Consider the following 14,988-nt stretch of genomic DNA (forward strand, 5'->3'; position numbering starts at 1 on the left):
TTTGATTAGCCCATGTTGGTTGTATCTAATTAATGGCCAATCACAGTCAGCTGGCTCGGACAGAGAGTCCGAGACACAAGCCTTTGTTATCATTCTTTCTTATTCTATTCTTAGCCAGCCTTCTGATGAAATCCTTTCTTCTATTCTTTTAGTATAGTTTTAATGTAATAAATATAATAAAATAATAAATCAGCCTTCTGAAACACTGAGTCAGATCCTCATCTCTTCCCTCAGCCTGAGACCCCTGTAAACACCGGCACAGCACCCTGCAGCCCTTTCCCTCACAGCAACCTGGGCTTGGTGAGAGGAAATCCACCCACTTTTACCCTGCCATGCAAACACCAGCAATACCCAAAGGTGAGGAAGGAGCTTTCTGTGGGTCACAGCAAGGAAAAGTGTCCTGCCTGCAGCACAGCCCCACACATCTCCTCTGTCCCAGCCCTGCAAACACCGCCGGCAGCACAGAGAGGGAGAGAGCCAGAGCTCCTCAGCCTCGTTATTTGCATTCATCTGCTTTTCCATAACACAGAGATTTCCAATTACATTATTTACAGCAAGCTGCTGCCGACTCCCACGTTGGGCACTTGAGGATGAAGGAAATTAAAAGGCAGTGGAATTACCATTCCCAGCTTTGTTTCTGGAACAGCAAAATCCATCGCCCCCCTGACCCCGACGTTTCTCGAGCGGCAGTGCCTGCCAGCCTTCAACCATTTATCATCCCCCTTTCAATCAGGCCTCTTTTTTTCCCCCCTCTATTCTAGAGGACACTATTTTGAGTCTAACTACTCGCTGCCACCCCCAAAATAATATGGCAGAGGCTACTGATGAGTTCTTTCAATTGCAAACAGGTGCACATCTCTCCTATTCAATCCAGAGTCACCCAAAATAAACACCCCTCTCCATTCCTGGGGTGTTTTGCCAGGAAATCGTCATGCCAGGCAGGAATAACCCCAAGCTATGCTGCTTTACAGTGTTCCAAGCGGTAGGAGTGGATATTTGAAAAGGGAAGCCCCGGGGGCAAAAGAGGAGGGGATGACACTGCTCCTCCAGCACAAAAATCTTTGTGTGATAAACTGAGAAATGCAGCCAGCCTTGAAAATGGAGAAGGAATGAAAAGGAAAGTGAAGCAGAGAGGGCAAATTAAAACTTTTAACAGGTCCCAGGTAGCTGACACTCTCTTTCATATTCAAGGCAGTTTAAAAAAAAAAAAAAGCTTCCCCCCACCCCACTGAAACTGCTTTCATTATCCCTACAATTCTGGATGTGTCAATTCAAATGTAAATGTGCACAAATGCTTCCAAGAGGATTTAATTACAATGATAGCATTGCTAATTATGGATATATAGATATATAAAAATATATGTATAAGGGGTAATTCAGGAAGGTGCTCTGCAGAATCTGGCACTACCAGTCAAAATAAGACTGTGCAGAGAGTTAAAGGGCTGGGGTGCATGGGATGCCCAACCCCAGCAGCCTCAGATCCTGCTGGGCCACATTTATTCTGATTTACCTCAAATTCCTTGGCCAAGGTTTCTCTAATTCTCAGCTCCCAAACCCCCCAAAATCAAGGCAGGGCATAAAACCCCCAAAATCAAGGCAGGGCATGTAGGAAGACACAGGGGATGGATGATTTGATGTCTGCGTGCCCTCACTGTGACCCTCCCAACCTTCTCCTGTGCAGGGCACCAGCAGCAGCATAAATAAAAAAGGAGACAGGCTTGAACCCACCTTCTTAAAGGGAAGTGGAAAATAAAGCAGAAGCTAAGAGTTGAGAGGCAAGTTGAGGCTGTGATTTAGTCTAAGAAGGAAAGATCCATCCATTTTCCTCAGGGATGCACTTTGGCTGTATCTCAGGGCTCACAGAGTGAGTGAGTGCTGGAGGTTATCACACCCTCACACTCTGGCCACGCATAACACATGCTAGACACATCAATATTCTCTGCCCACTGACCAGGTTACTTATTATTTTTTAAGAAATAGGAAAAAAACCCACAGTGGTACAGAGAGATTGAAAAAAACCCCAAGAGAATAAAGGAAATAAAGCAAATTTTAGTCCCTGCGTTTCCCTGCAGAGCACAGAGAATACCTGCACCTGCCTCAGTCACTATTTTGGGATCTCTATCTGGAATTCAAAACATCCAGATGATTCAGTGTATCAAATTGTTATCAAAATCCAGGGAGCTGGAATGCTCTCTTCCTGCCCTACCCACACTGCTGCTGATAATTTAAATTATCACCATCCACGTACCCCTCATTTTACCTGAACATGGATTTTGTGGGTGCTCCCACACAAAAAAAAAAAAAAAAAAAAAAAAAAAAACCAAATCCTAAGCAATGCAAAGTTTCCACAACTAATTAAAGAAAAAAATTCAGCACCTCCAAAAGCTGCACAAACACTCTCCCTACACTTCAAAAATTGATTTAGCAGAGCGCCCAGGTTACGCAGCTGGGTACAGCTTGGTCTGAAATAGCTGGACTGGATTGATGCTCAAGGACCACAAGCCAAAGCCCAGAATAAATTGATGGGAACAAGTGAAAATCCATCTGTAATCACAGAACAAATTCACAGACTTCACTTCAGAGCCCTGATGTTGGGGGATGCTGGCTGGCAGACAAGAATTGAGGCAGACCATTACTTTTTCTTTTTTTTTCTTTGCAGTGTAAAGTCAAGGATGAAGGATATAAAAATTTAGAGACCTGCATTAGAAGCCTCACACACTGGCAAGTTATGGGATTCTGCAGGCAGGGAGGAAAACAGATTTAAAGGCTGCAATTCTAGTTATTTTTAGTGGGGCAAATATTGCAGTTATGCTCTACATCTCTCAAGCTGTATTAAAAAAAAAACAGTTAGCCAAGTTTATTTCCCACAGAGTGAGGAGGGAAAGGGTGTAAGGGAACAACTTTATGGCCAGAGCTAGAAAAATCCCACAAAGTCAGTGGGATTTTCACCCTTCACCCCCTCATAAAACAAAGTTGTCACCACTGTGTGTGCGTTTGAGCCTGCCTGGCCTCCCAAATCCCATTTTCTGCCTTGCAATGCCCAGGGAAGAGCCCACAGGTGCTGTGCACAATTTGGGCTGGGCAGGTGGGTGCTGCTGAACCCCAGCTCCCCACAGCTGGGTTTTACCTCTCTCTGCTCACTGCAGATCTTGCACAGCCACAGGGGACGCTTCTGGGCTCCAACAGCTTCTATCCCACACTTGGTGCACACTTTCTGAAACAAGGAGAGAGAAAAAAAAAAGGAAGAAAAGACAAAAAAAGAGAGGTGGTGTTAGCAGCTCTCCACAGCCCTTGGGGGACAGAAAGTTGAGAAGAACAGCTCTGTTTTGCTCTCCTGAAAAACCCAAAGCATGGCACAAATTCCCTGTTTTTCCTGGAGAAGCGCTGCCTGCAGGAAGGTGCTGCAGGGCTGTGAGGGCAGGAGAGAAAGGCAAACCCACAGCACAGTCCTTGACCCCAGGGAGAGGAGAGAACTGGGCAGGGCAAACCAAACCCCAGCACACACAGGTGAATCTCCAGAGCTGCTTTTTTATTCCCCTGAATCCCCCAATCTCTGTGGTGTGGAAAGCAGCTGTAAGCAGACACAAGTGCAAGGTTGGGAGTGTTCTCCTTCCTCCTCTCTTTCTCATTTTCCCTTCCATCTCAGCACTCTCTCCTTGCTCTGGGGCTGTTTAGCCATGGCCATGGTTACACACATTTCCTGAGTGTCTGTGGCTCTGCACAGCCCTTTCTGCTGTCTCTGCTGGCATCCCGAGCCATTTACAACCTGAATCACCCAACATTACATAATGAAGCTGATGCCTATCAGCCCTGGCAGCGCAGCCTGAATGAGAAATGGGATGAATCCTTTGATCCTCACAGAGGAGCAGCCACTCACAAGAGGAGAGCAAGAGCTTGCTGAGATATCCATGAGGATTGGATGTCCCCAGAGTCACACATCGCCCACACCAGGCTGCTCCTGTTCCCAGGGATGAAGGTCTCATCTTCCCCATCCCACTTCCCCACCGCATCTAATTTAAAATTTGGTCATTCTGATGAAGAAGATTGAATTCCTGGATTGTACCTGCTGAAAGAATGAGTGAGAAAAGAGGAATGTTCTGGGAAGGGGCAGAATGGAGATCTGGGGGGTTCCTCCAGCCCCATCCCCTGCCAGGCCACACAAGTGCTCTTCAGAGTAATTATTTAATCCTGCCCTCATCCTCCCAGAGAAATAATGAGCAGCCTGTTGAGCCTGGAGCATCACCCCTCAGCATGGAGCTCCCCAAGCCAAGGGGATTGGCAGATTCCGTCACAGACCCCACCTGAAACACCCCAAACTCTCCCTCCCTCCTGAGGGAGCAGCTCAGCCTGGAACACCCTCCAAAATCCCAATCCCCTCACAAATAGCACATTCAAACGCTCCCTCTAGTGGAAATTCCCAACCGGTTTTACTCCCAGCCACGAATTCTGAACAATCCCAACATTAAAACGGTGTTTTCCTCCTCCTCCTCCTCCCCACCTCTGCAGAGTAGCTGGGAAATCGAGCATCACTCAGAACCCCTCGGAAGAAGACATAAAAATCAAGGGCATTAAATGCAGCCCCATTTCTCATTAAACACAAGACAAAGCACTTTCCTCTCCCACTCATCCTTCACCTTTTTACTCATGACATCAATCCCCTCTGCATGGTAAAGCACCCTGGGCTTTGTCTCACTCCTGCTGTTGTTAACACATCTGGCTTTGCACACACCTTTGTCTTGCCACAATTATAATTTCCCAGATAATAAAAACCAATATTAAGAGAATTCTTTCCAAATCAGAACGTGGCACTTAGAAGATCCATCAGAAGTGCAGAAGCTCTGTTCAGCAGCAGGGATTTGCTGAAGGTAAATTCTTTGCTGTGTTTCAGGTGCATCATTACAATTCCTGGCACTGAATTAAATGTGCTGCAATGACACGGTACCAGAGCAGTGCCTGCCAGAAAAATATGAACTTTAAAAAATCTGTAATTCCCTGACAAATTGCTTATTGCACACAGCACTCCATGAGTGATGGATATCCCTGGACAAGAGGGAACAAGCAGTTCACTCTGTGCTCTGCTGAAGGGCTGGCTGTTCCCTGAGTTCACAACATTAAAAAGCAGAAGGGGGACAAGCCCAGGGCCCCCAGGCAGAATTGCCTTGGGCTAGCACAGAGCTGAAAAGTGCAGCCAGGCTGAAAGCAGCTGCAAAATGCACCCTGGAAAAGTTGGGGCTCACTTAAATCAACATGGATGTGAATGCTGCTGAGCTGCCCAACAGACTCCAGACAAAAGAAAAGAAGAAAAAGAAAAGAAAAAAAAGGAAAAGGAAAAGAAAAAAAAAAGGAAAAGACAAAAAGGAAAAGAAAAAAAGGAAAAGAAAAAAAGGAAAAGAAAAAAAGGAAAAGAAAAAAAAAAGGAAAAGGAAAAAAAGGACAAGAAAAAAGGGGAAAAAAGGAAAAGAGAAAAAAGAAAATTGAAAAAAAGAAAAAAAAAAGAAAAAGAAAAAAAGGAAAAGAAAAAGAGAAAGAAAAAAGACAGAAAAAAAGAAAAAGAAAAAAAAAATCCAGCTTTTCTCTGGGGTTTTCTGGTCACAGCCCTCCTGAGGGACAGCTGAGGGTCATTCCTGCAAGGGGACAGGGCCGGGAAGCGCCTGAAGCAGCCCCTGCCCCCTCAATAGCATTCAGGGTTCACAGGAAATTGGTTAAAAAGCCCCATGGCAACGTGACTTAGCTGGCTCCTGACAAGGTGAGGGCAGAACTGCCAGGGGAAGGAGGCAGGAACAGAGCACATCCTGTTATTCCACATGCCTGAAACGCAGGAAACAGCCAAGAATCTCCTGCCTGTCACCCACCCTTTACTCTCCACAGTGCACAGAGACCACGCTGCTCCCATCCAAACCCAACCTTTCACTCCCCACTGCTGCTTCCTCCCACCTCCCTTCCCTAAAAGCTGCTTTCCCCATGGTTTAGGAACCAGGGGCTCTAAGATTGGTGTTTCCTTCCCCAGGCACTGCCTTGGAAGGAATTTTCTGCACAATCCCAGCGATTTCTGTGGCCTCCACTGGAGGAACCTGCTCTGCACGAGGGCTGTGTCCCACAAAAGCCAGCAGGGCCACAGAAGGTTGGTGCCCCAAAGTCCAACCACCAGTCCATGGGAGTTCTTACTAAAAAAAAAGTTAAATCAGCAGGTTTAACTCAGCAGCACCACTGCAGCACCCAGCAGGTGCCCTCACCTTGCCACAGCAGACATGAAGGAACCCCCAGAGGTGATTCCCCAGGGAAGGTGGGCTTCAAGAGCAGGAAAAGCAGCCTCCCAGCAGAGGCAGGTTGCCTTGGAGATCATAATCTCCACAGAAATACAGGTGAACCCCTCAGCTGTGGAGCCAAGAGCAGCAGGAGCCATCCCTGGGGTGCTGGAGAGCAGCAACTCCCACAACACAGGCACTCCCTGAGGCTCAGGGATGGAAATCTTGCACTGGTTTGGAGCTTGAGGATGGACTTGGGTCCTCCTGGAAGTGAGACCTTGCAGTGAGGGCCAGCAAAGCTCACAGAATCTGTTGTGTGCTGTCTCTGGTGGCTGCACATTCCTGCCCCTTGTCCCACTCTGCAAACCCCAAAAATCCCAAAAAATATCAAAAATCCCAGCTGGAAGATGCAGAGGGGGCTGGCACAGCCCATCCCAGCTATGAGGGCAGCTCAGGCACTTTGGGATCCTGAGGAACCTCTTACTATCACCAGGATCCTGAATCTCTTATCATCACCAGGATCTTGAAGAATCTCTTGCTATCACCAGGATCCTGAGAAACCTCTTGCTATCACCAGGATCCTGAATCTCTTATTATCACCAGGATCCTGAGGAACCTCTCACTATCACCAGGATCCTGAATCTCTTATCATCACCAGGATCTTGAAGAATCTCTTGCTATCACCAGGATCCTGAATCTCTTATTATCACCAGGATCCTGAGGAACCTCTTGTCATCACCAGGCTGCCACAGCAAACTCGATGGTCTGACAGCACCAGTGACAATAAAATCACCCTGCAGAGCTCTCCAAGGGCCTGCTGGTGTTTCCTAGAGAGTCCTGCTGCCAGGAACAGGCTCGTGTGAGCAAACCCACCTTTTTGCAGTCCTGGCAGAAGACAGAGGAGCTGCCCAGCAGCCCCAGCATCTCCCCACAGAGCAGGCACTGCGAGAGGCCATTCCCCATGGCGTTCCTCCTCATGTTCTCCAGCCTCTCCACCAGGCGCCTGCGGGCAGGAGGCACAGCACGGTCACAGCACTGCAGGGAAAGCTCCCAGCCCATACCCATTTATTTCCTTTATTATTGACATTTGGCATGCTAAAAGGACATTTCAGAAAAGTTTGCAGTTATTATTTCTTGTGAGGAAAATCTAAATTTGAATGAATTGAACTAGTTGAAAAAATACAGGAACACTTCTAATCTAAAAAATAGCAGTAAAAATATTGCTACCTGAATGAAATTGTTTTGCATACCTTCCCCAAGGGGAGTCAATATGATCCATAGTATTCTACAGCACCCAAAGCTTGTATATGGGTCTTGAAATCTTATATTTCAATGTAGCTGGAGAAGATCTTTACACAATATACTTCAGTGGGGACATCAAAATAGCACACATCTATTTCTGTGAATGTATAAGTTTTACGCATTGTCTTGCCCTCACGCCAGGGCAAGTCAAAAAGCACTGGGAAAAGGGCAAAGGAGCTAAACCTGCCAAGCTCTATTTCCCATCTCCCTGAAAGCAGCAGGGCAGGCACTGACATCCCATTAGGAGCAGGAAGACCAGGCTGAAGGCCAAAATGAGCCAGACTGAAGCCATCAGACCAAAACGAGCCTGGCTGTGGCACAGGAATGGCAGGGACTGCTCCCTGCTCCCTCCCAGAGCCCATCTGGAAGACAAGAAGCGCATATGCAAGCTCAATGTCTGCAGCAGCAGGGCTGGGAGAGGGCAGGAAGGCGGGACAGGCAATGAGGATGCAGGGTGTGGGGAGCATGCAGAGCAAGGCTGCTCTGCCATGAGATCACTGCTTGGCCATCAGGCCATCTGCAGCAGCCAGGCCATTCATCAGCACCAGCAGCAGGAGGCAGTGATCCTGCCATCCATGAATCCCACTCTCATTAGTGCTAATGTCCCATCCACCAGGAGAGCAAGGCAAGGGCTGTTTGAACGAGGGGCTGCCGTGGTGGGGAGGTCAGGCTGCACAGCCAGAGAGAGCCATCATTAGTGGATTTATGATCCTCGACTTGGACTCTGCCACAAAAGAGCTCCTGGGAGTGAACAAAAGGCATTTCAGAGGATGCCCGACCGCAGGAGCTGCGAGGGGAGCACTTGCTGCAGCTCCAGCAGGAAGCACACAGGAGCAGGCAGGCCCTCAGGGTCACTGGCTGCTGCTGGGGGCTCCCATTTATCACAAAAACATCACTGCCACTTCTCGTTAGCCCTCACTAACGAGCACAGGGAAGCAGGGCCTGCTGGACAGGGGCTGGGGGTCCCTGGGATTGTGTCTCATGAACACAAACACTGCTGGGAAATGCTGCAGGGCTGCCCAGCTCCCTGCCTCTGAAGGCAGGATGATCACACACAGAGCTCAGGCCAGGCCTCCAGCAGGACTGAGAGCAAATGGGAACCTGCAGCAGCAAAAGGATGCCTGTAAATTAAATAATTCAAGCTAGCAAACCCCATCCTGAGGGCTCAGCCAACTAGAACATAAACTCATTCTGTGCTCCAGGCAAAATCCCAGGGGCCTGGCAAGGACAAGGGAAAACCTGATTGCATTGCCAGCAGTGATCCTGAGCCATCCATGCCCTGGGCACTGCCCAGCCTTTCCCTGAGCCCCTGCCTCACCCAGCACCACCTGCATTTCCAATGTGCCAGGGCTGCACCCTCAGCAACCCCCAAGGCTCAAAGCATGAAAATACTTCAGTGAGAAGGAAAACACAACACCCTCCCCAGCGGTCATCACCTCCAAACAAGCAGCTTGGGAGGGTGTCACAGACATCTTTTCATGAAAAATCCTTTCCCTAGGATTTTTCCTCCTGAGAAGCTGAGAGGCCTCAGGAACAAAATGTAAACAATGGTTATCTGCTGCTGTGGAATGCAACAGGTGGATCTGTGATTGGCTCATGTTGGTTTGTTTGTGATTAATGGGCAATCACAGTCAGCTGGCTCAGACTCTCTGTCCGAGACAGAAGCTTTGTTATCATTCTTTTCTTTTATATTCTTAGCTAAGCCTTCTGATGAAACCTTTTCTTCTGTTCTTTTAGTATAGTTTTAATGTAATATATATCATAAAATAATAAATCAAGCCTTCTGAAACATGGAGTCAGATTTTCCCCTCTTTCCCAATCCAAGACCCCTGTGAACACCGTCACAGGAGGGGAAAATCACTGGCCTAAGGGATGCTGTGAGGGATGGAGGCTGAGCTCAGGCAGCTGGGAGAGGCACTCCTGCCTGTGCTGGCCTTTTCTGGGGATGGAAGGGACAGGAACGTGGCCGTACCCGACGCGCTGCTGCTCCGCCACGTCCAGCTGCTCTGCCTTGCGGATCACTCCCAGGATGAGCTCAAGCTCCTGGGGGCTCAGAGCCTGCATCTTCCTCTGCTTCTCAGTCTGGAATGTGTGCACTGACCAGCCCGTCTGGAGCCTGTGGGAGGGCGTGGAGGGCAGCACTCAGCTGGGGAGGGAAGCACAAAGCCCCAGCCCTGCCCTGGAGGATGGTTGGGATGGATGGAGAGCAGAGAAATCTGGAGGCAGGTGGTGGAAATTGGGGTTTATTGCAAAGGGCCAAGTGCAGGGCACTGCTGGGAGCTGCCAGCTCAGAGCAGGCCCCAAAGAGGGAGAGAGAGGTAAAGAGAGAAAAGGCAAGGGTGTGGTAAAGAGAAAATGAGAGAGTGAGGTTCCTGTTCCAATACCATAAATGTTCTTCTGTGCTAAACATTCTAATTTTCACTAACCAATCTAATACAAGATACAAATCTTATAGCATTTACATACAGCCTATAAGAATCACTACATTACCATACTGTGTACATTTTAAACCTTAAAAACACCTCTTTGGGCCCTTTCTGCCAAGCCTAAAAACTACTCATTGGAAGCCCTAAAAACTACTTTTTGCAGTAGTTTTAAATCCTAAAGCCTCCTCTTTACACCCCTTCTGCCAAGCCAGTAGGGTCCACTCTGACCCTTGGACCTGCCTGCAAGCAGAAGGTGTTGTTTCAGCAAAAGGGGATTCCCTTCAGCTGGCCACGCCATTGATTTCCAGTTGCTCAGTAACTGAGGTATCTCAAAGCTTGCTTTCATTTCCATCTTGTTTCTATATTCTCAAAATCTCGTTTCTATATTTCCATCAGTTTCTATATTCTCAAAATCTTTTGCCAGACAATCATATTTCTAAGGCTTTCCAGCTTCATCTTTCCTGCCCCACAGCCCAGGCACGCAGACCCACGGCAGCCTCCCATCAGGGATGTCTGCTCCATGCCTAAATCCCAAAGCTCCTCTCACTGAGCACATTTCCACAGCAGCACTGAGTGCTGTGCTGCCTCTCCCTGCCCTCTGCCCTCCCTTTCTGCTCCAGTTTGTGTTTTTCTGAGCCCCTGTTCCTGTCTCTCCATAAAGCAGCAGCAGCAGCACCGTGGGGCTGCCTGTCCTGGGGATCCCCTCACAGAGATGGCTGCTGGTGCCAGGCACCACAAATGCCAGACACAGGGGCTCCCACATCCCTCATGCCCTCAGTTCAAGCACACAAACCTCTGGGCATGCCTAGAAATACAAATTTGGCACCATCCTCCCTTGGTCTGGCCCAGGTTCACGTGAGGACTCCAGCAAACCCCCTGTGCCTCCCATGCAGCAGCTGATGCCTCTCCTTGGCTCACTTGGCAACAGGCAGGAGCTTTCACAGCTCAATTAATTAATTACCATCCAGGAGGGGTTTGGAGGTCACTGGATACACTTATGGCTGCCAGGAGGATGCACTGCTGGGCACCACGGCCTTGCTGAAGGTTTCTGCAGGCTGGGGAGGAGGCAGTGGGGTGCTCAGCCAGGCAGCCCCCTCAAACCATGGGGTGTCCCCCTATGTTCTAACACTCTGCAGCAGCAGCTGAGCCCAGGGGCTCAGGAAAAAGCAGAGGTGGCACAGTCCCAGCTGCCAGGGAATGAAAACACCCAAGAAAAATGCACTTCTAGAGCCTGACTCATCCCCATCCTTTCAGTCCTTAGGTTGTGCAGTAATTTTAACTCTGAGGGAAAACGAGAACTACTGACAAGTTCCTAAAGCAAAAGGGTGCTGGCAGCTGGGGGATGCCATCAATTTTATTTAGGGTGCTCCAACCCTTCCTTTCACCCAGGGGAGGGCTGTGGGATGGACTCCAGGAGTGCAGGATGAGGCCAAGAGCCCAGAGACACCAGGAAAGCTGTGAGGGCAGAGCTGAGGGTGGAAAGGGAAAAGGAAAAGGGAAAAGGAAAAGGGAAAAGGAAAAGGGAAAAGGAAAAGGGAAAAGGAAAAGGGAAAAGGACTCACTTGGCTCTCAGGGCCAGCTGCCGGTCGTTGGGGCAAACCCAGGGGCCCGAACCACTGCCAAAAATCATGTCAGCCATGGTCCCAGCCTGGGCAGGGGTGGGGTGGCAGGAGTCACACCTGGAAGAAGCAAACAGAGCTGATCTGCCAGCACCACACACACTGGGAGCAGCCAGACTCTCACCCACAGACAGTGATAAAAACATCCCATCACCCTCATAAAATAGAAGCTAATAAATACTTTCAGATACCTTGAAGGCAAGGCTGGATGTTTAGATTTTATGGTATACTCTGAAAAAAAAAAAAAAAAAAGCCAGACACTCTTTGTCAGTCCTGATTTTTCATTTCAAACTAGAGAAAAGCGTTGTCTGTAAAAATAATCCCTGCCTCCCCACCTCCAGAGCCCTAGCACTGCAGTTCTGACAGAGAAAGCCACTCCAAAGGACACAAAGAAGCTACAGTTGCCTTTTTTTTAACCTCTTAATGGGGTAACAAACAAAAACCCACGCAACAATCAGCATGAATAGTGGCAAGTCATTTCCTTCATTAAAACTGCCTCCATAATAGCCTGATATTTATAACTCCAGCCTACAATAGCAGCTTGTTTGCATCCTCTGATGCTCAAGACAGCACCTCTTGCAGCAGATCTCCTGCATGGTCACACCAGTGCTCAGTGAAAATTCCTCTGAACTGATCAGGAGAGGCAGCAAGAACTGATCAGCAGCAAGAACCAACTTCCAGATGCCCGTGGGAGCAACATCCCCCAAAGAGACTCTGCAGCTGAGCAGTTCTGAGTCCCACCAGCAGCTCAGATGAATGGAAAGCACCAAGGGACAGGCACAGCCAAAGGATTTCAATGGATGCTGAACTAGGCTTGATGTACTGAGCTTTTAACCAGCTGGTTTTGCTCTCCAGCAGAGCGAGTGTCTCACAAGCTCTAATGCATAAATTCCCAGGTATTAATGCTTGTCCCCAGCACAGACACTTGCCAGCTTTGAAACCACACCTGCTGGGCAGAGATAAGGTGTTTAATGCTGGTTGGCAAGCAGGAATCAGACCCAATGGCAGGCCAGGTGTATCACCTGCCAGCCGAGCTGGAGTTCCCAAGTAAACTCTGCATTTTCCAGCCTCACTCTCCCCAGCAGTGCTGCAGCCACCCCTGCTATCTGCTGCTGCCACACCGAGCTCTGGGTGCTGTGCCTGGTGGCCTTGGCCCCCTCTCACAGAGCTTGTGCACATCAAACCCTCCCTGCTGTGCTGAGCTCACGCAGCACAGAAACACCAGAGAACTGCCAGCTCCCTCCTGCCTAACCCCACCTCAGCCCCCAGAGCCAAAATGAAGCAGTTCCCTCCTCTCCCTGGCCGTCCCAGTTTATGGGGAGAGCCTGAAAATGCAGTGCTTGCAACAGGCAGGAGGGAAGAGGGGAAATTCCACAGAGATTTCTTTCAGTGCAAGGGGAAATGTGTGTAAGGAAAGGTGGAGGCTCAGCAGAGTCTGAGGCATGGGGGAGATGGGAAGGCTGCAGGAAGCAGGGCTGCGGCAGGAAGGACAGACAGAAATGTCACACAGGATTTTTTAAATTAGTCAAAGTGATGGCTTTTGAAGAGAAGAAACCCTTGAACCCTGGAACTGCTGCTCTCCCCACCCTGCTCAGCACCACACGCTGGGTTTGCATTCCCATCCAGCCCCAGAACACCTCCTGCTCTTTTAATCTTCCTGACAATCTCCAGCCAGCAGAGAACACCAAGAACACCTTCCCCACTGGCATCCCACAGTGCTCACACCCAGGGGAGCAATCCGGCATGAACAGCACCAGAACACAGAGGCTCCCACCCTCAGGCCTGAGTTACAAGCAGAGAAAAGCTACAATTGCACACAGAATGGCTGACCTGGGATTTTTCCAGAGATTTCCCAAGCCTGTGATGTGTGGTTACAGGATTATATGCATATGTAGCCCCCCACACAAATGCATATATTAAATTATTCCTCAGCTGCACCATGAATTCCTCCCTCCCACTCGTGAGCACCTGAAGAACAGCACAGCCCACACTCTGTGTCCATGCAGGGTGTGGGGGTACCTGTGGGGGTCTTTGGAATAAAATCTGGAGCTGGAGATGAGCCCCAGAGCAGAGCCAGGGCAGGGGAGTTGGCTTTGCCAGCAGCTCTCAGGGTGGGAAGCTGTGCTGGAAGCATCTGCCCCTCCTCAACTGAGCTTTATCTGCTCCACCAGAGCTGGAGGCGAGTCAGAACACAGCACATGAGCCGAGCATTTCTCTCAGGAGAGGCTTAAAGGCATTCTCCAGCCTCAGAGCACAGTGAGCTTTGCTCAGCCTGACTGAACAAAAACAAGCAATGTCATGGTCCTCTGCCTCTTGTTACTCAGCACAAGCTCCCCGTCCTCCCCCTTCCCTGAGCAGCATCTGCAAAGAGAAAAGGCAAACAAAACACAGCCTAAAGAGCCACCAGGTCCTCAAAAGAGTCTTCAGAGAGATTATTCCCTGAAATATTTACAGGATGTGCCATCTCCTCCGATGGGAATTGCTGGTTTTCCACTTTTGCCTCTGGAAAAAGCCTGGTGGGGACACAGCTCGAGGAAGGAAACAGGAATGGGACTGCAGGGGGAAAAGCAGGGCTGGAGGGAAAGGTTTGTCTCTCATGGGTGTGGGAATGATGCCAGAGGAGTGGAAGCCGTGGAGCATCTTCTCTCTTATCTCAGTACAGGACGAGAAGTGCAGGGAAATCAGAAACACCCAGATAGCAAAACCACGCCAGCGTGGGGAGTCGTTTCCATGGGCTGTGGTGAAATATCCCCCTCCTGCAGTCTTGCATTTTCTCTCAAAAATACTCCAAGCCATCCCCTCCCTGTTCTCCTCTCCTCTCCACAAACTAACAAAGGGTTGAAGCAGTCTACTGGAGAAACCCACAGCTCCTGGCCCTGCTCACAGGGTGACAGCAAAGCTTGAGCATTTCATGGTACAGAAAAACCTCCCACTCCAGGCTTTGCTTTTTACCTAAATTCAGAATTAAAAGGAGAAGCTACTAACAATATTCTGTGACCTGCTTTAAAGCCACTCCACCTGCTCATTCCTTTCCTGTGATGGAGGAAGTCATGTGAGACAAAACCTCATTAAATCTGGGTGCACCTGGCTGCCCTTGGCACAGCAGTGCCCTGCAGGGCTGCCCTTTCCTGTGGGGCCAGGGGCATCCAGGAGGATGCAGAGCTGAGCACATCCCTGCCTGCAGCTCTGCTGTGGCTCTGTCTCTGCTGCCTCCATGATAAGAGTTGTACTCTGGCAACCAGAAACCAGAATATGATTTCAATCTGGGAGGGAGAAACCTTCCAGTGAGGGAAGCAGAGGCAGGCAGACACAGCCCTTGGACGTGCTGCTCTTCAAAGGATTCCTGAGAAGGAATCCAGGTTTTCTCAGCAGAACATCAACATGAGCATTGTGAAT

General features: G+C 49.3%; 1 protein-coding gene across 7 annotated transcripts in view; it reads right to left on the reverse strand.

The window, feature by feature from the left end:
- Positions 1 to 14,988, reverse strand: part of RPH3AL (rabphilin 3A like (without C2 domains)) — a 45,224-nt gene that overhangs the window by 23,731 nt on the left and 6,505 nt on the right. For 5 of the 7 annotated variants that reach the window (XM_074556727.1, XM_005493546.4, XM_074556729.1 and 2 more), the window contains exons 2-5: positions 11,536 to 11,652; positions 9,520 to 9,663; positions 7,119 to 7,248; positions 3,128 to 3,214 (exon numbers count right to left, since the gene is read on the reverse strand). In XM_074556727.1, coding sequence (XP_074412828.1) covers positions 3,128 to 3,214; positions 7,119 to 7,248; positions 9,520 to 9,663; positions 11,536 to 11,612 — 438 coding nt within the window. In that variant the 5' untranslated portion in view covers positions 11,613 to 11,652. The remainder of the gene's footprint in view (positions 1 to 3,127; positions 3,215 to 7,118; positions 7,249 to 9,519; positions 9,664 to 11,535; positions 11,653 to 14,988) is intronic. The other 2 variants (XM_026797188.2, XM_026797187.2) reach the window with 2 other exon arrangements.

Source organism: Zonotrichia albicollis, chromosome 22, assembly GCF_047830755.1.
Source record: "Zonotrichia albicollis isolate bZonAlb1 chromosome 22, bZonAlb1.hap1, whole genome shotgun sequence".
Taxonomy (NCBI): domain Eukaryota; kingdom Metazoa; phylum Chordata; class Aves; order Passeriformes; family Passerellidae; genus Zonotrichia; species Zonotrichia albicollis.